Genomic DNA, 26,230 nt, shown 5'->3' with positions numbered 1-26,230 from the left:
ACGCTTTTGTTTCACCTGTTGGTAGTAAAACACCAAAAAAGTTTGTATACAAGTTTGTATACATACATACATATATGTGTGTGTGTGTGTGTGCGTGCAAACATCTGCAGCTGCACTCTAAGATGCAAACAGAGCAGTCAGTGGTTTTAGATGTTATCATGAACTCAGGGCAAGAAGATTTATAATGATTACAGCAGTTCTAAGCATTTGCGGTGATTCTGATAAATGTGAAAACTTACTGTATCTGCAGCTATACAAAATAACCACTGCTGCACATGATAGCTTGCAGAGCATGACCTTACTTTAAAACCTTTAAGCAGACAGAACTGAACTCACCTTTTGAATGATCAATAGGATGAAGACTACGATTAACAGCACGCCCAAGACACCAATGCTGATGATCAACACCAAGATGTGCTGGTCATCTTGTCCAGGATGTGCTGTGAAAAATATAGGAAAATTGGATATTTGCTTATACAAGCTGTGGTATTTTAGTGCAGCTACACAAGAAATTTGCTGTAATTTTTTTTTTCTGGTCGCACGTCTTTAAATGTACTGTTTTTACTCTTTGCAATGCAATACAGAATTCTCTGAAACCCTGAAGAGAGGTCATCTAAAACTAAACTGTATGTATCATATAGGCAAGCAGTAAAATAAAAATAAGGGTGGACTAATTTATGTCAAATTAGAACCACAACTCCTGTTTATTTTGCAGCCAACTGCAAAAAATCATAGAAATTTGGCTATTTAAAACCAATAACGGTGTACTGAACTCACTCGTGGGTATCTTGGGTGTATTTTCACAGGAACAGTTCTCCACTACATGTACCCCTGTGCAAAATGAAGGAAAATGCAGGTTACACCAAATGTCTCAAATCTTGCAGCTGCCCTTAAAATATTTACACGACAATCTTTTGTACTTTTCCATCAATAAATTTTCTGCTTGTTAAATAATTCTCAGAAACCATAAAAAACCCAGAAAGAGAAGAACATTAAAAATTATTAAAATACTGGTAGACTAGTGATATTTTCTTTTTCACATCATTTTAAAAACTGAAAGAAATATTAAAACAATATGAAAGACAATAATAAAAGTAAGAGTCTTTTATTTATATAATTTAGCCCATTGGAGTTAAATTTTGGCTGTAAAGAAGCTGAGATCACATTCAAGTGTAATGTCGCCACTGCATAGGTTATGATATTGCTTTTTCTTGGATATTTCTGCAATTTCTCACCTTCACAAAATTCAAGATTACAAAACATTGCATAGATTTGCATATTCAACAGACAATGTCCTGCATTTGGCCAGCTCTACAGAGATGCGAGTTACAGGATAAAAATAGAGAGTTTTTAAGAAGAAGGGTAAAAAACAACAACACACCTCTTATAAAAACTGTGTAGACTTTGCACTCAGCACTTTTGTCTACTGATTCTGTGTAGACACAAGTGTAGACACCAGAATCATCCACAGTCAGATTAGTCACGGTGATGCTGTGGTTCATGGGAGCTCCGTTTGACTCAATCCTGCCTTTGAATCTCGATCGCACAGAAACTTTGCTGTTTACCTGGTTGATATAGTAATACACCTCATTCTGTTCAGTAAACCTATGATACAGATACATCCCGGTATATCGACTATTGTTTTGGGGGCATTCTTCTGAGGAACATTTCAAAGTGATGCTCTCACCAGGCTCTGTGATGATTATAGTGCTCTCTGTTATTAAAAAAAAGATAAAATATCTGATTAGTTGGTGTAAAAATATATAATATAATATAATATAATATAATATAATATAATATAATATAATATAATATATAAACGTCAACATTAATAAGTCAGTATGGATAAAAATATCTTTGTCTGATGATTTTGTAAATATTGTTCCAAGCAGTCTTGAACTATACCAACACAAGAAAATATTATAAGAAAAGTAAATGGACATACCTGAATAGCAATAATAACAAATCAATAATATGGCCCAACAGAGTTGTACCATCTCTGCAGCACTAACAGCATAAAGTCTCTGTTTCAAACACAATGCGCATACTTATGCACCAGTTCAGACAACAAGCAGTGTTTCCTGTATGGTTTTTGATGTAGATCAATGATGTGTGCATCCTGTGAGATTAAATCATTCATTACATTCACTCATTTAGACAGCGTGTAGCTTTATGTAACACTCTGAAAATGTGTACGAATAAAACAAAGGTTTACAAATGTATAAAGAACTCAATAAAACAAGTAAGACACATAAATATGCCAAGCATTAAAAAGCAAAAGAGGGGGAACTCAATTCATCAACAATAGTTTTAATTCATGCTATTACTACGAATCCCAAAAAGTAATAAAACTATTCATATAGTTAGTTATTCATTCATGTAGGAATTCTTTTCATGTATAAACCATGAATTCTGCCATAATGGAGCCAGAAGATACATTTACGTTTAGTTCCAGGATTGATACAAAGTACTGAATTCATCCTCCTTGTCTAACTCGAACACCAACTCATAAATATTGCTTTCCAGTATAGTCTGCTAGTGAGAAAGCCTCTCTAGCAGAATGATTCATGTGGATTAAATGGTCATTTTAGCCACATGAATCCCTGGGATTTTATTCCTGGATTAAAGACTTATAAAAGCAGGAAACATGTGGTTAATACTAGTGCCCAAATATTTGGTATATTGAGTACATTAATTGATACACTAGTGAAAAACAGCAACATCCTTCTCACAGAGCTGATCTGAGATGGAGTTAAGATTTCTCTTTTATGTTTAACAGGCATAAACCAAAAAAGGAATCATAAACACACACCTTTTATATTTATATGTATATTTATACCTATATCCCTATATTTATCTATTTATGTTCATATTTATCTATCACTATCTCTGTTTCTACACTCATTTATATGAGTGGTTATGATGTTGTATATTTGCTGCCATGACAACTCTGCCCTCTTGTGGGCAAAGTGGAGAAAAAACTGAAGATATAGTTTTACACGATCGCGCAAAAAATCCATGCATTTTCAGGTCAGGCCCCTCTTCTGTGGAACCAGCTTCCAGTTTGGATTTGGGAGACAGACACTATTTCTACTTTTAAGATTAGGTTTAAACCTTTCCTTTTTGCCAACGCATATAGTTAGGGCTGGACCAGGTGACCCTGAATCCTCCCCTTAGTTATGCTGCAATAGGTGTAGACTGCTGGAGAATTCCCATGATGCATTGAGTATTTCCTTTTCAGTCACCTTTCTCACTCACTATGTGTTAACAGACCTATCTGATGAATCACACTTGTTATTAATCTCTGGCTCTCTTCCACAGCATGTCTTTCATCCTGTCGTCCTTCACCCCAACCAGTCGCAGCAGATGGCCCCGCCCTAATGAGGGAAGTAGGTACACATGGGGAAGCAGCTGACACACATGAAAATAACGACATCACAGGGGAAACATAAAGCTAAACACACTGAACACAGGACCTCTTCAAAATAAAACAGGAAACATAATGAAACGCAGACATGACTACACGAACCTGACGACAAAAGACATGCAGACATGAAACACATGAAGGGCAAGGGAGACTTAACATAGGGCTGAAGACACAAGCGGAGTCTAATAACAAAGAACTGTAACGGCAACCTAAGCATAATAGAGATGAACTCAGAAAACCTAAACGACTTAAACATAGAAATAAACTAAAACTCAAAACTCAGGGTCAAAAGACCCAGGATCGTGACAAAATAATCATAATTACAATGCACCAAAATCTTTTAAAACAGGTCTTTTTGTTTGTCCCCAAAGCAAAGGATCTGGGCTAATGTCAGAGTCATCTCTGATTACTTAGTGATGACTGATTACAGAGCGCCTGAGCTCCCTCCTGGGGAGTGCAGTAATTTCCAGTAAGAATAAGCATATTAAATAAATTGCTGTAATAATATAAAGATAAATGAGCTAATGTATAATTTCTGATAGGGGTGGAGGGCATACAACTTTTAGGTAGATACAAACTAAAGGATTATAAATCCTTAAATGTAGTCATCTCTCTGCACCATTCAGATATTGTCGTGCACATGGAGTGAATTGATTGTTTAGCTCTTAAGCATGATAATGTTTGACATTTTGTCTCAGTTATTTTGATTGAAATTACTACATTGTTAAAACAACATCAACAACAACAAAAAGAAAATCCTTAGATTTAACGGCACTGCAAAGGAAACTCTGGAGCTGATGGAGGTTGCACACCAGTGTTCGTATAACTTTGATTACAAAATCAGTGGATTGCCCTGCAGCTACTCCATTGTTTCACCTGTCAATAGTAAAACAAGACTGCAGTGATTGTGTGTGTGTAGTATAACAATTTTAACAGATTTCAAAACGATTTATTCCAGAAAAGATTAATTTTAAGCAGAAGGACATGAGCTTACCCTCTGGACGATGAATATGATGAATGTTATGACTAACAGCATGCCGAGGACACCAGTGCTGATGATTAAGACCAGTAGTAGATAACGCTTTTTTGCGGTGGTCTGGAGCTCTTCTCGGTTTGTACATGCATTTCCTGTGAAAATATAGGAAGACATGGGTTATAACAAATTAGTTGTTTTCCTGTAATTACACTATAACTCTGGGGTACATCTTTTATTAGAATGTTGTAACAATAAATATGCAATGTGCACTGAAGAACAACTCATCTAAAGCTAAAAAAATGTTTCTATTCTCGTTGTATGTGTCATACAGATAGCTAGAAGGGTGTATACCATCCACCTCTATCTATGCCACCTGTTAAATTCTCTTTTTAGATCATTTTACAAACTGTAAAAAGTAATAAAATAATAAATAAATAGATTATGTTAACATGAAGAGTCCTACACCTACAGGGGTAGGTGTGCCAAACTTGTGTTAATACAGTAACTTTTTATATGCTTTTTAATCTTTTTATAGACCTTAACCCATTCCAAGGGGGATAATTATTGACTACGTTGTGAGCTTTAGGTTTAGGCTTATGAGAAACTGACTTTCTTGTAGATCAAATGACCACATTCAGGTGTAATATCATCACTGTGTAGGTAAGCGTAAAGGAAGTTTCCTTCCTATTCTTAGACATTTCTGCACTTTTCACTTTCTTAGCTGAGGAAAAAGATAAGCATCATGTCTTGAAGATGGAAATGGGACTGTATGCATGCATACAGTACACTGCAATTAGCCAACTCTGAAGCATTGTGAATTACTCAATGAGATTGTGGAGTTTTTAACAAATAGAAGAAAAAAAACACACACCTCTCACAAAAACTCTGTAGACGTTGGAGTCAACGCTCCTGTCAAGCAATTCTTTGTAGACAGAAGTGTAAACACCAGAATCATCCACGGTCAGATTAATGATGGTGATCTCGTAATTCATGAAAGCTTCATTTACCCAAATTCTGACTTTGAGTCTTGGTCGCTCCACAGTTTTGTTATTGAAGTACACCTCATTCTGTTCAGTAAAATTATGATACAGATACATCCCAGCATATCCATCATTGCTCAGGGGACTTCCTTCTGTTTAACACTTCAAAGTGATGCTCTCAGCAGGCTCTTTGACAATTATAGTGCCCTCTGTTAAAAAAAAAGAGTGTGTGTAATATAAGACACATACATTTGCATTAACGGTGACAACATTTTTATTTATTTTGGAAGCACTCAGTGTCAGGGTCCTGGGTCTGGGTCATACATAACCTCACTTCCTCAAGTGCTGGTCCACGCAACAATGAGAGTATAAAATCACACTGTTCCTCGGTGCTCTGTTCTCTGGACCTCGTCACTCTTTCAACCTCTTCAATAAATTCTTCAACAGACCTCCCGTCCTTTCCCAATTCCCCTGTAAAGACTTGGACCTGGCGTTCACGTGGAACACAAATGTATGAACGGTTAAGGGCACGACCAGCACTGTCCCTTTGAGCCCTTGTTTCATCAGTTAATCTGATAAGGTCATCCCTCAACCTCGTCAGCTCCTGAAGCTGGTTTTGTATCTCATCATCTGGAGCCCTACTTGGTCCTGCCGGCTCTAATGGGCCCTGACTGGATAAATCCCCACCACTGGCCTTATCCCCAGCATCTGGAGCACTTGAAATGGCGCTTCTAATTCAGTCCACAGTCCAAGCTTAAGTATAGTTTAGCTATAATAAGGATACTATGGGAAAAGTCCAGTTCAAGGAACAAGACAAATCTTGTTTGCTGCTATCAGATTGCCAGGTCCAGATGGGTTCTGTTCCAAGCGCCGCACCAGCAACTCTGCAGAATCACCACCTCCGCACGTCCTCCCGCAGTGATGGTTAGTCCCTGTAGTCTTCACCACTGCCGTATTTTTTTGTATTTTTAATAAAAAGGAAATAACATGCCACTGTGCTGCCAGTTATAAGTTAGTGAACTAAAACTCTCCTTCTACTGCACACCCCACTCCTGGTACCAAAATTATGTAGCCTGGGAAATGATTAGCCACACAGGACACAATTACTGGGGTTCTTAATGTGCAGTTTTATTGTCAATGACGACTGAATAAACCAAAAAAATGTCCTTTGACCTTTACTTTTGTCAAACAGCGGCCATATGGACTTGTACTGAACATCGACAGCACGAGAGGTAACGTGGCAAAGTAACAGAATAACCGATTGAACAAAGATGCGCCAATACAATACCAGGAATTTATTATTATTTATTAAGTGGCATACTGTTAATTGCATGGGTAATCTCCTCCACTGTAATTGGAGCATCTATAATCTGCTGGTCAGTAGTAGAAAGCTGTGGCAGGTTTAAATCAGTAAAGAATGCTTCGAATTTCTGTTCATCTAAACTACCTTGTGTAGAATAAAGATTATTGTAAAAGGCCCTGAATCCATCATTTATATGTCTAATAGAAGCTGAAATAACCCCATGTGATTGTCGTATGCCTGGGATATGGTTCATACTGTCTTTCTGTTTAAGACGGTATGCTAATAAACGACTCGGCTTTTCTCCCATTTCCCAATATGCTTGATTAATGCGAAATAAAGCGTATTCTGCCTTTCTGTTGTACAGTACATTCAACTTATATTTAACTTTAACAATTTTATTCAACGTAACTCTGTCTTTTGTATGGGAATGTACTGCCTCAAGTGCCTTTAATTTGGCTTCTAACGTAATGATATTCTTGTTAGCTGCCTTCTTTTTAAAGGAAGCGTAAGAAATTATCCTCCCCCTTAAGTATGCCTTCATAGCATCCCACCAAGTAGCCAATGTAGTGTCCTCTCGATTATTTGTCTGTTTGTAAAATTGTATTTCATCTCTTATCAATTTAATAAACCCAGAGTCTTTAATTAAGGACACATTTAAATGCCATCTGCGGCTTTGAGGTATCTGTAAAATATTTCCAAGACATAGAAAAATTGGCACATGGTCCGAGAATACTATATTACCAATACTAGAATCTATAGAGTTATTCACTAAGGCTTCAGAAATAAGAAAGTAGTCGATTCTAGTATAAACATTATGAGGCGGAGAGTAAAAGGAATATTCCCTGCCTTCTGGATGCATTGTCCACCAAATATCATTCAGACCTAAATCTGAGGTCATCTGCCTTATGGCAACTACAGATTTACTCTCTGTGCCTCTCCTAGGAAGTGATCTATCTAGGTCTTGATCCAGTATTTGATTAAAATCTCCTCCTAACACTATTTGTGCACCTTCTAATTCCAAAAGATACTGTGACAGGTTATGAAAAAAGGCGAGTATGTCCGCATTAGGTGCATAGATATTACATAAAATTATTGGTGTGTCCAGTAGTTGTCCATAAACCAATATAAATCTACCTCCCTTATCTGTTATTACTTTTGTTTCAGCAAAGCTAACTGCTTTATGAATCAGAACCGACACTCCCCTACTTTTACCAGTTCCAGGACTGTAAAAGACTTTACCTACCCAGGAACATTTAAGTTTTAAGGCTTCTGACTTGCACATGTGCATTTCTTGAATAAAGGCTATATAAACTCTTGATAACTTTAGATATGTTAATATTTTCTTCCTCTTAATCCCGTTATTCAACCCCTTAACATTCCAGCTGGCTATTTTGAAATCTGTCTGTCTATCCATCTTATATGTTGTCTGCTTGACCTGGAGACAACATATAAGATGACACCGCCATGGACCTCAACCAGCAGGCTTTGTGTTACTTGTTTCTTTATACAGGAGCATGTAGGGGTGGAATGCCTTTTTATTTGATTACCCTTTTCTCATGTTTTTGTTAGTTAGGGACATTTTGGGGGACGTTATACTCTTACTTTTTAAACACATGCTCCCATCCACTCTCTTGGTCCAGAAGCTCCATAATCCAAGTGTCCCAACTCAGGTCTGATGGCATTTTTTCAGTGGTGTTTTTAACCTCTTGGGAACTTTCACTACATTCCTTACTTGATGCAGAAAGAAGAAACGAGTCAGGGATGCATAGCAAGCACAACAAGACACCAGCAGCCCAGACCTTTCACCAACTGAAGACATTTGCAGCACCATAAAACATGACAGAGAAGAGCTGGGACTATGTGAAAGGGTGAAGTGCTGCAGTAAAGTTGCAATGGTCCTATCTTTTATACAGTCTATGGTTCACTCTATTCGATTACCCTTTTCTCATGTTTTTGTTAGTTAGGGAGATAAGACATTGTTATTTGGTTTTATTCTTTTCATAAATAAGTTTTGTACATCCTTTAGATACGGTCCCTTTTGTTTGTTGTTTTGGGGTCCACCCCGAAGCTGTAGTTCGCTCCTTTCCTTTGTTAGAATTCAATCACTGTGAAAAAAAATCACCATCAAAATTGTACTGGTTGTGTGATGTGCTGCTTAGGGTCAGACAGGGGTGGATCACCCTTATATTATGGTCTGGCCACCCTTAGACAGGCCATAACACTAACTAAAATGAAAATTAAAACTAGACTTATAACTGGCTGGCTGGTGTCCTTACCAGTGTCCTTGGGTCTGAACTGTGGGCTCCTCTTTCCAGGTGTTCGTACTGCCTGAGTGGCACCAAGGTGTGCTGTCTTGCCTCTTTTGGGTTTTCTGCATGTTTCTGGCTCAACATGCAAGTATCCACTTCTTGACGTTCGCTGTTGGTTGCAGCCACTTGAGGTTTTTGGGCTCATTTGGGTTCTCAACACTGGGCGACTTTGATGGGAGTGAAAGCATCCTCACAACATAAATCACCACACTACCTGCTTTTGTTTCAGGTTTTTTCTTTATCCTTGTTAACATGTTTGGGTACTGGGTTTACCTGTAATGCATTTTGTGCTCCAAAAGCTGTTATTTTGTGCAGCTGTGCTCCAAAAGCTGTTAGCATGACCTTTCTTATCATTAGATTGTGCCACACCAGCACCTGAGAGAAAAGCTTTGAGTTTGATTTTGTGTTTGTGTTTTGCAGGCACTCAGGAGAATAAGTCATGATGTTTCTTGTGTTTGTCATGTTAGTATCTCAGTGCTTGTCAATCCCCAGTCAACAGTGTCACCACTGTGAACAACATCCTGCGACTGTTTGAGCCAAAACCTTCGAGAAGTCCCTGCAGCCGCTTCAAAACTCATCACTGAGCTCGATCTCTCTTTTAACACGCTGGAGACAACAATGAAAGATGACTTTCTTTCATATGCTGCTTTGAGGGCTTTGCTGATGAAGTTCAGCCAAAACAGGAAACATGCAGCAGGAGACAGTAACTTGTTAAAATGTTATAAAAGGTACAATTAAAGATTTTCACCCTACAGGGTTGTCAATGATCCAAGGATAAATGTCTAATTTGGTCAAAAGTTTATAAGCCATTTCTGGAGAGACTGCAGTGGAAATGTTGTCACTTTTGGACTTTGCTACCTGCAGCTAAACATTTGCAGCTAAATCATTTATTTAAAAGCAGAAGCTGCAACTGATCGAGTGAATGTTTGTCTGAAAACTTAAACTGAACTCCAAGCGTACCATTGCTCCAGCTTACCATCTTTACCTGAGTGAATCAGTTTGTTGAACAATCTAAATGATTCAGAAACTTCTGTGACATCAACTTAACTAAGGCTCATTACAAATTTCACAAAACACTGCTGAATACTTTTAATATTTTTTTTATTAGTTATTTTTGTTTTGTTGTTATTTTGATTTTAATAAAACAAAATAACATAAAGAATCAAATAATTTCTTTGTTTTTTTAAATGTAATTTATTTTACAAATAAATTAATAATAATATTAATAATAATAACAACAAATTAGTGCTGTCAGCGTAAACGTCATTAGTTAAAATGACGTTAACGCTGACAGCACTAATTTGTTGTTCCAGAGAGCAAGCCAAACACTGGTCTAGAAAAGGACGATCTCTAGTAGTGCTGCACTACTAGTAGATTTTGTTTTAACCTCCTAGGACCTGGTGTCCACATATGTGGACATAACATTTATGAGACCAAAATACAAAATTTTGCTCTTCAAAAACCTGATATCCACTTATGAGGGAGGACATTACACTGCCCCTGTTCAATCGAACTTTAAAATGAATGTCCTCATATGTGGATCTCATTTTTTTGAGAAACAAAAAAAAGATAGTCCGAATCTGATGTCTTTGTTTTCACATTCATCAGGTCCCAATCAACCCAAATGGCACAGAGAAATTAAAAATGCATGCCATGAAAGAGTTCAGGTCTTAGGATGTTAAAAATGTCCCTGCTGATGAGACCAGTGAATGTGGGGCGACGGTGGCAAGAAAAAACTCCCTCCTGGAGGAAGAAATCTTGGGAGGACCAGGCTCTCTGGGAGGACCCTTCCTCCTGAGGGCAATACTTACCAGTACTTGTCCTCCAGTGTGCGATGGTGGGCTGGGACGAGTGTTGTTTCTTCTCAGCATGATGATGACCTTCCTTCCATTTCCTGTTTCAGAACTGAGAATGAAGACAAAACTGGTTAACAAGGTAGCAGGACATTTAAAAATTCTCTCACTTCAGGATGAGATGCTGTGTCTTCTTACGTTTCTCTTGTAAAACAGCATGTAGGCCGAGTGCTGCTGTTCCTCACAAGCTGCCGATCCGGTTGTGTGGAGCACCTGTGCGTCATTATAGGTGAGCCAGCGATCTGATGTAGAGTGCTGACTCTCCTCAGGATGGACAGAACTACAGATGTAGTGTCCTGAAATCACATTAAGACAAATGAATCCAACTTCTGGAAGTCAGCTGATTCAAGCAAACAGTGATTTTGACTTAGTGCGTCTTAGAACATCAAAAGCTTTTGTGTGTGAGTCCTTCACTGAAAAGTAGAAAGTTTTCATTTTCTGTTTGTAACAAGTCTGTTGTTTTACCTGACTCTGTGCCTCCATAATGACTGATGATGCTGACAAGACTATAACAGCCACCACCCTGAGAAGGAACAAATCCAAAGAGTGTTAGTTTCACAAAGTCTCACATCAGAGCCATAATTAAGCTGATTTGCTGAGGCTACGTCCACACTAATGCGTTTTCGTTTGAAAACACATCGTTTTCTCTCCGCTTTGACCTCCCGTCCACACTGAGATGGCGTTTTCCTCAAGGAAAAACACAGCATCTTGAAAACGCTCTCGAAAACGCACACATTTCAAAACGGAGTTGTCCCGTCGCAGTGTGGACACTCGAAAACGCAGACTTTCTAAAACGATGACGCATTTTAGTCATGTGATGCAGTCATGTGAGCAATTAAACAAAGATAGCCGAGTGCATTATACAGCGGTTGTTTTGATTGCTCTCAACTTTGACAGCCCTAAAAAAGATTAATATCAGTTTGTACATGCTCCGGATAGCTTTTCTTCAAATTCTGTAATCCTCACTCACTTTTGCGCATGCGCAGGACTGGAACGTAAGCGTTTTCGGCCGTTTCAATGCAGACGCACAACTATTTGAAAATGACTGAAAACACTAGTGTGGACACGGAGTTTTCAAATCTATCAGGGCTAGTGTGGACGTAGCCTGAGACGTTCTGCAGTCTGTTTTTACCTGATTGGATGGCACCACCAAGTCCCTCTGCAGCCTGACGGGGTCATCCACCTTCTTAATGTTGTAGGTTTGTGTAAAGCCAAACCTCTTCAGATGCAAGATCAGGACTCTGGCAGAAAAGAAAAAAAAAAAAAAACACAAACAAGGTAGAAAATAAGAAGAATGAGTGTCAAACACAAACAGAAGATGGGAGAAAACGACTGCTCAAGTATTGTCTCGAAAAACTCTGATATTTGATGCGCCACAGTTTGGAAACCTGGTCAGTCGATCACTTCTGATGTGACCTTACTCACCTTGGCAGTGTATCAAAAGACGACTTCAGTTCTGAGGCCGTCCCTCCACAATCACAGCGAAATTCTATTTCTTGTTCCTGAACAACAGCACAGAGAAAACAGGCTTTATGGTAGAAAGAAATCTCAACATATGCACACACACATACGCACAAACACTAACAAAAAAGGTGTGTTAAGATCGCTGACACTACAACTCTATTGGAATTTGTGATCTTACCTTCAAGTATGTCTCTAACATGTTTATAATAGACCCCTCTGGAACAAGGTCAAGAGACAAGCTGGTGAAGTCCTCGTGCTGTGATGATTGGTGACCACAGCTACACATTTCAGGAGTAACGTAGTTAAAGTAAAGATCAGGTAGGTGGAAAAGAGGTATATGAAAATATTGCAACCAGCTCTGCGTTTCTGAAAGACAGGCTTACCTCTTGCATGTCCTCATGTTTTCCATTTTAAAAATGTGATGCTCTTCTACTGGGCAGGTATAACTTTGGCCCAGGAGAGCTGCGTTCCTCTCCAGGTGAGGTGCGAGCCTTTTGACCTCATTGAGGAACAATGTTAGGAATTCATGAGCGTCCTGAAAGAAAAGCAGAGAGATTTAAAACAGTACATCAAAATCAGAAGGTAAAGCAAAAAAACAAAATGTCCAAATAGCTGACGCACTTTCTGTGCACTGCCGGTGTATTCAGGAGCTTGACTGCTGAATGCCTTCTTAAAAGCTCTTAGGTGGTGATCTTTAAGGCCATAATCTGTTGACTCATGACAGTCCCTGACATCAATGAGCCTTCTGTAGAAAGGAAAGGGTAAACAGACATTTCTGCTGTTAGATCTCTTTGTTCTTCAGGTTTTTGAAGAAAGTAGAAGGTTGACGTAGCGCACCTTAAGAGCTGAGCTTCTGGATCTGTGCTCCACAAAACCTCCTGACGCCTGATGTCTCTTATGAACTCCTCAATGTTGAGGAGGCTCTGCAGGCAGGAGTTCATGTAGCAGGTGTTTCCGATGTTTGGAAACCTGACACACACGCACAACGTTTACAGTATCAGTGTAAAAGAATTCATTTTCTCCACTTTGACAAAGTGAGCTTTGGTCTTTGTGCACCACGTGTACTCACCCGAAGCAGTCTATAGTCCCAGTTTGACTTTCTATTATTTCTCCACCGCATGCTACACTGCTCCAAAAAGGTAAAAACACAAACACAAAATTAGGAAAGATGTCAGGATGCTGAGCAGTGTATGTGCATGGATGCATGAGCTTTGAAGTTGAAACATTTTGGAGGACGTCTTTCTCTTACCTGTTAAACACATGCTCCCATCCACTCTCTTGGTCCAGAAGCTCCATAATCCAAGTGTCCCAACTCAGGTCTGCTGGGATCGTTTCCGTGGTGCTTCTTACCTGATATAAATATATAGGACATAGCTGTGTGCCTCATTGCTCTTAATTGCTCTCATTTAACTGTGATGAGTAAATGCTTGATGACAGTGACTCTTTCCATAAAACATACCTTCCCGGATTTAAAAAGAGTCTTCACAGTGTTGCTCTCTGCCTCTGCATCGCTGTCAGTTTGCTGCAGAGGACGAACAAACATAAGTTTATTAAAAAGTACATTTTAAAGAGAATGTGTATTTCATATGTTTTGTGTAAAAGCAAACCGAGGAACAGCAGAAGATGTGTCTCCATTTTCTCTTCTTTTGGCCATTTTCAGGGTTAGCTGGTGTGGCAGCAACAGAAGCATCCGGGATGCTGATGAGGACAAAAGTGTAAATGTTGTGGAAATTTATAAGAAGGAGTACATTTTGCTAATACAGATTGCTAATAAAAGTGAATAACTGTAATGGAATACCAACATGAACAAAATCATGTATTTTATACATTTACACTCTACATTTTCAAACGCTAATCTCTGCATCCATATAAATAATAGACAAGACTAGAAGGAGTAAAAAAGATGTAAATACACAAGGTGGAAGAAAAATGCCAATAAAAGGGAAATAAAAGAGCTCCAACTCAACCACTGCTATAAATATCTCCAGCAGCATTAAAGAGTGGCGCATTTCTTTACCTCTGATGAGACGTAGAAGGAATTTCCTTCTCTGCCACGTTTTGTTTGTGTAATTTCTGTTTAGAAACAAGAAAAGCAACATCAGTAATGGCATAAAACAAACATACCAAGTGGGTCTCTCCATGAAAAGTGTCCAGTTAGAGAATTTGGTATTATTTCATATTATTTATCACTTTAGTGAGCTGTCAGCTCATGAAGCAGATATAGGAATATCTTTAAATAAAATAAAAACAATTTATTCATGCCTTAAATTGAGTTTTAAAGTTTGTCCTATGAAATACAAAATCCTTCATTTGGTTCTGATCAAAATTCAGTTTTTACAGAAATCATCCATGAAGCTTCAAAAATGCTTATTCACCATAAAAAATATTTAGAGAAACATCCTGCAAGTCTCTTCGAACTTACCTTTCTGTGAAAAAAAAACGTTTAAACATCTTTGAACTTAATTTGAGGACATGGCTGTGTGCTAAATTGCTCTTAATTCTTCTCATTTAACTGTGATGAGTAAATGCTTGATGACAGTGACTCTTTCCATAAAACATACCTTCCAGAATTTAAAAAGAAACCAGCGACACTTTTTTTGTGTCTTCACAGTGTTGCTCTCTGCCTCTGCATCGCTGTCAGTTTGCTGCAGAGGACGAACAAACATACGTTTATTAAAAAAGTAAAGTCACTTTAAATTAACAAGTGCAATTTAAAGAGAATGTGCATTTCATATGTTTTGTGTAAAAGCAAACCGAGGAACAGCAGAGGTGTCTCCATTTTCTCTTCTTTTGACCATTTTCAGTAACAGGAGCATCCGGGATGCTGATGAGGACAAAAGTGTAAATGTTATTTTTCAAAGTGCAAATTTTTAACAAGGAGTACATGCTGGAGATTGCAGATAAAAATTAATAACTGTAATGGAACAAAATCATGTATTTTGTACATTTACACTCTACATTTTCAAACGCTAATCTCTGAATCAATATAAATTATAGACAAGACTAGAAGTAGTAAAAAAGATGTAAATACAAAACACCAATAAAAGGGAAATAAAAGAGCTCCAACTCAACCACTGCTATAAATATCTCCAGCAGCATTAAAGACTGGCGCATTTCTTTACCTCTGATGAGACGTAGAAGGAATTTCCTTCTCTGCCACGTTTTGTTTGTGTGATTTCTGTTTAGAAACAAGAAAACCAACATCAGTAATGGCATAAAACAAAGTATATGGTATGAAAATACAAAATCCTTCATTTGGATTCAAAATTCAGTTTTTACAGAAATCATCCAAGAAGCTTCCTTAAAAGTTTCAAAAATGCTTGTTTACCATAAGAAAATATTCATAGAAATGTGCTGCGAGTCTCTTCAAACTTACCTTTCTGTGAAAAAGAAGTTTAAACATCTTTGGACTTGATGTGATCGCAGCCAAAATCTCCTCAGCTTTGCAAAAGTTCAACTGAAAACAAGCAGTCAAAGGTTGTATATTTATAAACTTTCAGCATAGAACGTTCATACCCTGAACAGCAAACATCAGCATTATGATGTATGGGGCAAATTTGCATATTTTGGAATGTATGCTCATTTGAACTGTATGGTGCTCGTCTCCAAGCAACTGCTACACAAAACAGGTCAAGTCAAGTGGCTTTTATTGTCATTTTAACCACGTGCAGAGGTGCTGTACAGAGTGAAACGAGACAGCGTTCCTCCGAGACCCTGGTGCTATATATGACATATACGGACAAACCCAGGACTACATAAAGTGCAGTGTGCATAAATTGCAAAAATAAACAAGACAAAACAGTGCAAAACGTGACAGAACAGGACGAAACAGACACAAGACAATGGAAATGTGCAAAATGCTGAGTATTGTGCAAAAGTAACTTGGTGTCTGTATGTATGTATATGAGTGTGAGATACTGCAGATAAGTGCTTGGTAGTGACATGTGTGAAGGTGTGCGTGTGCCAGTGCAGTCACTGAGTGTTCAGGGGTCTGACGGCTTGTGGGAAGAAACTTTTCCGTAGTTTGGTAGCGAGGGCCCGGATGTTGTGGGACCTCTTTCCAGAAGGCAGCAGGGTGAAGAGTGTGTTTGAAGGCTGTGTGGGGTCCTCCAGCAAGCGGGTGTTATAAGGAGGGGAGAGGGGCTCCAATGACCTTCTTAGCTGCTCTCACAATCCGTTGTAGGGTACTGCGATCCAATACGCTGCAGTTACCATACCAGACAGTGATGCAGCTACTTAGGATGCTCTCATTAGTCCCACTGTAAAAGGTGGTGAGAATGGATGGTGGGAGATGGGCTTTCCTCAGCTTCTGCATGAAGTAGAGACGCTGCTGGGCCTTCTTGGTTATGGAGCTGGTGTTGAGGGAGCAGGAGTGGTTCTCCGCCAGGTGGACACCAAGAAATCTGGAGCTCTTGACGACCTCCACAGAGGATCCATTCATGTTAAGTGGGCAGTGATCTCACTGTGCTCTCCTGAAGTCAACGATCTCTTTTGTTTTGTTTTGGTGTGCTGGGGGAGCAGCACAGCAAAGAAGGACTCATCCAGGCTGGAGAAACTGATCAGGAGGGCTAGCTCTGTGGTCGGCATGAAGCTGGACACTCTGGTGACAGTGGCAGAGAAAAGGACATTAAAGAAACTGATGGACATTATGAACAATGCTGGGCATCCTCTGCACATGGCCATTAACAACCAGAAGAGTCTGTTCAGTGACAGGTTGCTTCTCCCAAAGACAAGAACTAACAGACTTAAAAACTCCTTTGTCCCACACGCCATCAGACTGTTTAACTCCTCTCTGGAGGGGAGAGGGAGGGGAAACATGAGGACAAAGGAGGGGGGAACAACTAAGCTGTAGTGCCTCTTCACCTCACTGTGCAATACCTTTTGTGCAATACTTTTGTAAATAGTCAACAGTGCAATAGACTCAATACTTGAAATGTGCAATTCACTTGTATTTTTATTTTTTATTCCTATTTATTCTATTTATCCCCTTCGTATATTTTATTTATATTGTCTCTGTATTTATATATATGTGTGTGTGTGTGTGTGTGTGTGTGTGTGTGTGTGTGTATATATATATATAATATTCAGTAACTCTGTAACTTCTGTCGGTGCTGTGCTTTTTTGGAAATCGAATTTCCCAGAGGAACCCACCCGAGGGATTAATAAAGTTCTATCTAATCTAATCTAATCTAATCTAATCTAAACATTCAGAGACAGGTTGTTGACTCTACACCTCTACAGATGGCCCGCAGTGCAACCCTTCAGCTTCCTAGTAGATGCACCTATATACAAATTTAAAGACCTAGGAGACTTACTTCTCGTCACAGAGTTGTAGCATTCACAACATTTTCAGAAAACTTGAACTCAAGGTCAAAGTCACTGATATTCAAACTGACCCCAGAACTTTAGTAAATGCACCAATGGCATCAATTCAAAATCCTGCCCCTCGTTCTCGACCAAGCTGAGTATACAATTATGAAACAATCATTTCCCATTTTATTTCACTATCTGTAACTAAGACAAATAAACAGTATTTGGGACACAAGTCACTATTAAAGTGGTTAGTGAGACTGTGTCTTCTTACGTTAATCTTGTAAAACAGGATGTAGGCTGAGTGCTGCTGTTCCTCACAAGCTGCAGATCCAGTTGTGTGCAGCACCTGTGCATCATTATAGGTGAGCCAAGGATCTGATGTAGAGTGTGGACTCTCCTCAGGATGGACAGAATTACAGATGCAGCAGCTGTTTCCGATGTATGGAAACCTGACACACAAACAAAAGTTTACAGTATCAGTGTAAAATAATTCATTTTGTCCAGGTTGAGAAGGTGAGCTTTGGTCCTTGTGCACCACGTGTACTCACCTGAAGCCGTCTCTAGTCTGAATTTTATTTTCCATTATTTATCCACCGCCCAAATGTTTCACTACGCTACTGCAAAAAGGTAAAAACACAAACACACAATTAGACGCTGAGCACTAGATGTGCATGTATGCTAGTGATGTGTCGAGTAATGGAGGGGGCGTTTCCGCGATGAGCGTATCGAGGCTTGCTTCATTTATGGGAGGAGCTGAAAATGATGACGTCCGAAGCCTCGCTGCCCGGCTGTACCACGTGACTGGTTCATGAAGTGGTTCGAACTTTGCCGCGAGATGTGACAGCGATACAAACCCCTCAGACTTCAATCAAAATGTGGGTGTTTGATGGAGAGCTGCGGTTAGTGAGAGTTGGAGACAGCTGGGAGGCAGTTTGGAGGTTTATGAGAGTGAGGAGAGAAACTCAGGAGAGAATGGAGCCAGCTAAGAAGAGGAGGATGTCCTCCCCTGTGTGGGAACATTTTGATCTTATTCCTCCCAACAAGGTATTTCTACAGAAGATGTATTTTCATAATACTGATGGTGCAATACAATTTATGTTAAGCTGTATTTACTTTTGTACAAGGTGAAGTGTTTGCTATGTGCCAGGGAGCTGGGATATAACAACAACACCTCATCCATGCTTAGGCACTACAGAGCTTTGCATGAGAATAAGGGGAACAGCGATTGTTGAGCAAGACCAGGTGAGCCATCAAATGCCATGATAATAATAGCATGCCGTAATGTTACTAAATGATATAACAATATTATACAACTGTAATAAGTTACGTGTGTGATATTTATATTTGTGCTTTGTTTTTATTGTCTTTCCTCAGGAGAACAATCTCAAATAGATGAAAACCTGGTTAGCATGGTGATTGAGGACTCCCAGCCATTTAGCATTGTGGAGGACAAAGGATTTATAAGATTTGTTAAATCATTAAATCCTAGCTATGTTCTCCCCACTAAAAAGGTCATAAAAGCAGTGAAAATTTAGTTTTTACTGAATAAAATATGGGCAGGACTGACGCCTCAGTGTGTAGCTGTCCATACCTCAACGTTACAAAAGCACAACCACTGTCCACACCCCAACCACACCTCACCTCACAGTAAATGATCATTTCCATTTTAAGCATTTCCAAATAATCATTTTCCATACTGCCAGTATAAATATACACAGTATACTGCATCACTACAATATACATGTTTTACACACTCCTTTTGTTGTTGACATTTATGTGTGATTCTTACTCTGAATCTGAATAAGTACGCGGGACCACTGTGTGCGGTAAGACCATCTCTTTTACTTCCTGTATTACCATCTACCGGCATGCATTGCCAGTGCGTAACACGTGATTACACAATCAAACAGTGAACACATACTGCCCATACAACAAATGTACCAGAGACAATTATGAATACACCACATCTCCCCTTTTAAACAAAAACAGAATATTCCTTTTCTCAGGACAGAACTTCTCTTTTTCAAAGCCATACAAGAACATCTGGCAAACAATCTGCATTACATTTTTAACCTTTTGTTTTTGTTTTCTTGTTCTTTTCTTTTCTTAACAACTCTTTTTAGCTTTATTTTACTGTGCTCTACAAAACCATTATAACACAGTTACATAACAACAACCTTTTTTTTTTCTTACAGATCTAACTTTTTAGGTTTAACTATTGGCCTCCCTGACTTGGTTCTGACCACATCAGTGTTAACAGGTGTAGCAGGGATCACACTGGGTGTTTGAGGCTTCTGCAACACAGGCACATTAGCAGGTTCATGCACAGGTGAACTTAAAGGAATCAAATGCACACGATTACGCCTCACAGTCCCTTGTGGTAACTCCACTGTGTATGATCGGGGTGTAGAGTGATTTTGGATAACAGTGCCTGTAGTTTTGACATCAGTCACCCAAACTTGCTCTCCTGGGGACAGGCTGCATAAAGGTTTTGCGCGGTGGCGCCTGTTGAAGTTTGCCATGTCCATCATCCTCTTCTCCCTTTCCTTTCGAGCGAGCAGTGCGTTGTCCGGCAGTGTGGGCTCCAGCTGCGATGGAAGCATCGGCAGTGTGGTTCGCAGACGTCTGCCCATTAAAAGCTCTGCAGGGCTGTATCCGGACTGCAGTGGTGTAGCTCTATAGGCAAGAAGAGCTAGATAAGGATCAGCTGCTTTTTTCAGAAGATTTTTTACAGTCTGCACAGCACGTTCTGCTTCTCCATTACTTTGCGGAAACTTGGGACTGCTTGTGATGTGTTTGAAGCCGTATGCTGCTGCAAAGTCTGTAAAGATTTGACCTGAATACTGTGGCCCATTATCAGACATGAGGACCTCTGGGATGCCGTGACGGGCAAAGAAAGATTTCAGGTGAGTAATGACATCGTTTGATTTTGTCCTGTTTAACAAAGCAATCTCAACAAATCTAGAGTGATAGTCAACAGCGAGAAGGTAAGTTTTCCCTCCCAGCTCGAAAAGATCTGTGCCCACTCTCTGCCATGGGCGGGCAGGGTATTCTGTTGGCATGAGTGGCTCACTGTTATTGTGTCTTTCTTGAATACACGTTTTGCACTTGAGCACCATCTCAGAGATTTGTTGACTCAGCCCGGGCCACCACACTGTTTGGCGTGCACGAGCTTTACATTTTACAACACCTTGATGTCCTTCGTGTAGTTTTTCCAGCACCTCGTTTCTCATTGCTGAAGGAATGACAAGCCGTGTGTCTTTTAACAAAAGGCCGTCTTCAACAGTGAGCGTGGCTCGGTCAGGCCAGTAATTTCGCAGTAAAGGCTCTTGTTTTGCATGTTCTGGCCAGCCTTCGGTGCACATGTCCATGACGCGAGCACACACACTGTCGCTTTTCAGTTGTTCCTTCAGTGTTTGCATATATGATGAACTGACAGGCATGTTTGCTACAATACTGTCGACATATATGTCTGTGCTTTCCATTAGCTCTTTGTCTGACAGGTTCATTGGTTTTTTCAGAGGTGAGCGGGACAAAGTATCTGCTGTCCAGAGCGATTTCCCTGGGGCGTACTGCACAGTGTACGAGTAACGCATGAGTCTCATTCTGAATCGCTGGATCCTGGGTGGCAAGAGATCCAGAGCTTGTCCTCCCAGTAAGGAAACGAGAGGTTTGTGGTCCGTTTCAAGACAAAAATGTTTACCAATCAGGAAATCACGAAAACGCTCACACGCCCATGTAGATGCCAGTGCCTCTTTTTCCACTTGTGCGTATCGTTGTTCTGTAGGAGAAAGGGACCTCGATGCATACGCCACTGGTCGCCATCCTTCTTCCCACAGCTGCAAAAGAACACCTCCGAGACCATAGGATGAAGCATCTGCTGATACTTTAATGTCTCTGTTGGGGTCATACATTGCGAGCACTGGGGGTGAGGTCAGGGCATCTCGTAATGTTTTGAAAGCTCTCACTTGGTCAGTTCCCCAATACCATGCGTTCTTTTTGGAAGGAAGATCTCGCAGGGCTTTGTCTTTTTCAGCTAAATGGGGGATGAACTTGCCCACTTGATTCACCATGCCCAGAAAACTGCGCAACTCTGACACATTAGTTGGCTCTGTCATTTCTGTAATTGCCTCCGTTTTCTTCGGGTCAGGACTGATTCCTGTATCCGCTATGATGTGACCCAAGAAAGCAACCTTGCTCTGGGAGAGCTCGCATTTTTCAACATTCAGCGTTATGCCTGCTTTTTCCAGTCTTTGCAGTGTAGCATGGAGACAGGAATCGTGCTCCTGATGGTTACGTCCCCACACCAACACATCGTCAATGTGACACACCACTCCTTCGAGACCCTCGATGACCTCCGCCATCATGCGCTGAAAGTGTTCGGGCGCTGAGTTGATCCCAAACGGTAGGCGGTTAAAGTGGAACCGCCCAAAGGGTGTGATGAAGGTGGTGAGTTTGGCAGACTCATCGGACAGGGGAATCTGCCAGAAGCCCATGTTGGCATCCAGTTTGCTAAACACTTTGGCTCCTGCGAGCATTCCGAGACTTTGTTCAACCGATGGCAGCACATATTTTTCCCTGCACACATACTCATTTAGTCCGGTAAAGTCTACGCAAAGTCTTAGCCTAGGGCTGTTTTTCTTTGGAACAACAACCATGCCGGCACACCAATCCGTTGGTTCCTCAACTCGGGTAATGACACCAAGCTCTTCCATTCGTTGGAGTTCCTCTTTTACCCTTCCCATCAGAGGCAGAGGAAGCCTTCGCGGAGTTTTGAGTGAGTACGGCACAGCATTCGGTTTGAGTTTAATGTGATAGGCCCACTGCACTTTCCCTAGACCATTGCAAAGTTTAGGGTAAGTAGTCTTCAGAGTGTCCATTGAAACCGCGTCAACTCGCACCAGCAGGCCAAGAGCTGTAATGGCGGGCAGGCCTAGCAGTGGAGTGCTCAGGTTTCTTACAACATAGACCTTCTCTGTTGTCTGTTTCGCTCCGTAGTTGAGCTGTAGCTTTGTAAAACCTGCAACGTCCAGTGGTGTTTTTCCAGGGCCTAACAAAGGTTTTTCTGGCTGCTGGAGAACTGGTCTGTGTTCGTTAGCAAAAATCTTTGATAAGTCCGAGTCAGCTATTACAGTCACATCTGCTCCAGTATCCAGTTTGAAAGTGATTTTTGCATCTTTCACTTGTATGTTGGCTGTCCACGCCTGGCCGTCACTGGAAACTGAGCCTAGGAAGAAACCTTGCTCCTCTTCCTCCTCAATACTTTGCACTGTCTTGCTTTGTCTGCAGACTCGCTGGTAGTGACCTTTTTTTCCACATAAATGACATTTTGCATCATTTGCTGGGCACTCAGGTTTCTGATGTGGAGAGCCTCCGCACTTGTAGCATTTGTTACTTTGTCTCTTGCTATATTGCTGTTGTGTTTTGACAGTTTTATTTTTGAACATGTTGAACTTTGTTTTGTCGTGCTTTTGTATCACTCTGTCAACTGTTTTCGCATTTACATGCATTACATTTGTTTCACTTCTCAAAGCTGACTGTTGCTTTTTGATTTCTTCTGACTGCCTGGCCATATTTATAGCTTTATCCAAGTCCAAGTCTTTTTCCATCTGCATGCGCTCAGACAGCCTCGTGTCGGCCAAGCCCACTACTATTCTGTCTCTTATCAGCTCATCGTGGAGCGGTCCGTAGTTACAGTGCTCTGCTAATGCATGCAAGGCAGTCACGAATGCATCAACAGTCTCATTCGGCTCTTGTTTGCGCATATTAAAACGTGCGCGCTCATAAACAACATTTTTCCTGACAATGAAAAAGTTGTGGAAGCTATCTCTCACTTTAGCATAGTCCCGTTGGTCTACATCACTTAACTTTAGTCCTCTCAGGACGTCATCCGCTTCGTCTCCCATACAATATATGAGAGTGTTCACTTGATTTTCCTCCGAGCTCGCAGACAGATTACTTGCCTGACGGAATCTCTCGAAGCGACGGACCCATCTTGTCCATTCGTGTGGTTTGGAAAAATCAAAGGGCTCCGGTGGTTGGATGCTAAACGTAGCGCTGGGAGTGCTAGCCGCGGTGCTAACTCCTGCCCTCGGACGATCGTCTACGTCGTCATTCGGCATTTTGTTTCCACCTTCCCCTTCTCCTCACACTCGGTAGATGTATGGAGTCTTACAAGTCACACAGCACTTCTGACACCATGTGTGATTCTTACTCTGAATCTGAATAAGTACGCGGGACCACTGTGTGCGGTAAGACCATCTCTTTTACTTCCTGTATTACCATCTACCGGCATGCATTGCCAGTGCGTAACACGTGATTACACAATCAAACAGTGAACACATACTGCCCATACAACAAATGTACCAGAGACAATTATGAATACACCACAATTTACAGGCTGTGTGCAAAAGGCCACACTCTTCAAATTCATGCCAACTAATATTTTTACGTCCAGTAGGTGTCCTGCTAGAGCAAATAAAGCTTCAAGAAGCTTTGCGCTGGGGTGAACCAATTGGATGAAAAGCTTCAGTGCTTCATCTGCCCATCACTAATGTATGCATGAGCTTTGAAATTTAAACATTTTGGGGGACGTTATTCTCTTACTTATTAAACACATGCTCCCATCCACTCTCTTGGTCCAGAAGCTCCATAATCCAAGTGTCCCAACTCAGGTCTGATGGCATTTTTTCAGTGGTGTTTTTAACCTCTTGGGAACTTTCACTACATTCCTTACTTGATGCAGAAAGAAGAAACGAGTCAGGGATGCATAGCAAGCACAACAAGACACCAGCAGCCCAGACCTTTCACCAACTGAAGACATTTGCAGCACCATAAAACATGACAGAGAAGAGCTGGGACTATGTGAAAGGGTGAAGTGCTGCAGTAAAGTTGCAATGGTCCTATCTTTTATACAGTCTATAGTTCACTCTATTCGATTACCCTTTTCTCATGTTTTTGTTAGTTAGGGAGATAAGACATTGTCATTTGGTTTTATTCTTTTCATAAATAAGTTTTGTACATCCTTTAGATACGGTCCCTTTTGTTTGTTGTTTTGGGGTCCACCCCGAAGCTGTAGTTCGCTCCTTTCCTTTGTTAGAATTCAATCACTGTGAAAAAAAATCACCATCAAAATTGTACTGGTTGTGTGATGTGCTGCTTGGGGTCAGACAGGGGTGGATCACCCTTATATTATGGTCTGGCCACCCTTAGACAGGCCATAACACTAACTAAAATGAAAATTAAAACTAGACTTATAACTGGCTGGCTGGTGTCCTTACCAGTGTCCTTGGGTCTGAACTGTGGGCTCCTCTTTCCAGGTGTTCGTACTGCCTGAGTGGCACCAAGGTGTGCTGTCTTGCCTCTTTTGGGTTTTCTGCATGTTTCTGGCTCAACATGCAAGTATCCACTTCTTGACGTTCGCTGTTGGTTGCAGCCACTTGAGGTTTTTGGGCTCATTTGGGTTCTCAACACTGGGCGACTTTGATGGGAGTGAAAGCATCCTCACAACATAAATCACCACACTACCTGCTTTTGTTTCAGGTTTTTTCTTTATCCTTGTTAACATGTTTGGGTACTGGGTTTACCTGTAATGCATTTTGTGCTCCAAAAGCTGTTATTTTGTGCAGCTGTGCTCCAAAAGCTGTAAGCATGACCTTTCTTATCATTAGATTGTGCCACACCAGCACCTGAGAGAAAAGCTTTGAGTTTGATTTTGTGTTTTGCAGGCACTCAGGAGAATAAGTCATGATGTTTCTTGTGTTTGTCATGTTAGTATCTCAGTGCTTGTCAATCACCAGTCAACAGTGTCACCACTGTGAACAACATCCTGCGACTGTTTGAGCCAAAACCTTCGAGAAGTCCCTGCAGCCGCTTCAAAACTCATCACTGAGCTCGATCTCTCTTTTAACACGCTGGAGACAACAATGAAAGATGACTTTCTTTCATATGCTGCTTTGAGGGCTTTGCTGATGAAGTTCAGCCAAAACAGGAAACATGCAGCAGGAGACAGTAACTTGTTAAAATGTTATAAAAGGTACAATTAAAGATTTTCACCCTACAGGGTTGTCAATGATCCAAGGATAAATGTCTAATTTGGTCAAAAGTTTATAAGCCATTTCTGGAGAGACTGCAGTGGAAATGTTGTCACTTTTGGACTTTGCTACCTGCAGCTAAACATTTGCAGCTAAATCATTTATTTAAAAGCAGAAGCTGCAACTGATCGAGTGAATGTTTGTCTGAAAACTTAAACTGAACTCCAAGCGTACCATTGCTCCAGCTTACCATCTTTACCTGAGTGAATCAGTTTGTTGAACAATCTAAATGATTCAGAAACTTCTGTGACATCAACTTAACTAAGGCTCATTACAAATTTCACAAAACACTGCTGAATACTTTTAATATTTTTTTTATTAGTTATTTTTGTTTTGTTGTTATTTTGATTTTAATAAAACAAAATAACATAAAGAATCAAATAATTTCTTTGTTTTTTTAAATTTAATTTATTTTACAAATAAATTAATAATAATATTAATAATAATAACAACAAATTAGTGCTGTCAGCGTAAACGTCATTAGTTAAAATGACGTTAACGCTGACAGCACT

General features: G+C 40.3%; 1 protein-coding gene across 1 annotated transcript; it reads right to left on the bottom strand.

Annotated features, from left to right (window-relative positions):
* Nucleotides 1-10,293: 10,293 nt before the first annotated feature.
* LOC308396012 (ubiquitin carboxyl-terminal hydrolase 12-like) lies at nucleotides 10,294-16,753 on the bottom strand (the record flags this gene model as incomplete). Its single annotated transcript, XM_080881071.1, has 17 exons — nucleotides 10,294-10,900; nucleotides 10,987-11,144; nucleotides 11,314-11,371; nucleotides 11,981-12,089; nucleotides 12,274-12,350; nucleotides 12,491-12,590; nucleotides 12,696-12,847; nucleotides 12,934-13,057; nucleotides 13,150-13,281; nucleotides 13,382-13,438; nucleotides 13,562-13,662; nucleotides 13,772-13,834; nucleotides 13,920-14,010; nucleotides 14,330-14,385; nucleotides 14,874-14,957; nucleotides 15,067-15,136; nucleotides 16,530-16,753. The coding sequence occupies 17 exons, from the start codon at nucleotides 16,751-16,753 to the stop codon at nucleotides 10,895-10,897; spliced, it is 1,662 nt and encodes a 553-aa protein (XP_080737197.1). The 3' UTR covers nucleotides 10,294-10,894.
* Between the last annotated feature and the right edge of the window lie 9,477 nt (nucleotides 16,754-26,230).

Source organism: Rhamphochromis sp. 'chilingali', assembly GCF_963969265.1.
Source record: "Rhamphochromis sp. 'chilingali' genome assembly, chromosome: 4".
Lineage (NCBI taxonomy): Eukaryota > Metazoa > Chordata > Actinopteri > Cichliformes > Cichlidae > Rhamphochromis > Rhamphochromis sp. 'chilingali'.
Note: the sequence above shows the minus strand (reverse complement) of the source record. Positions and strands in the feature narration are given on the sequence as shown.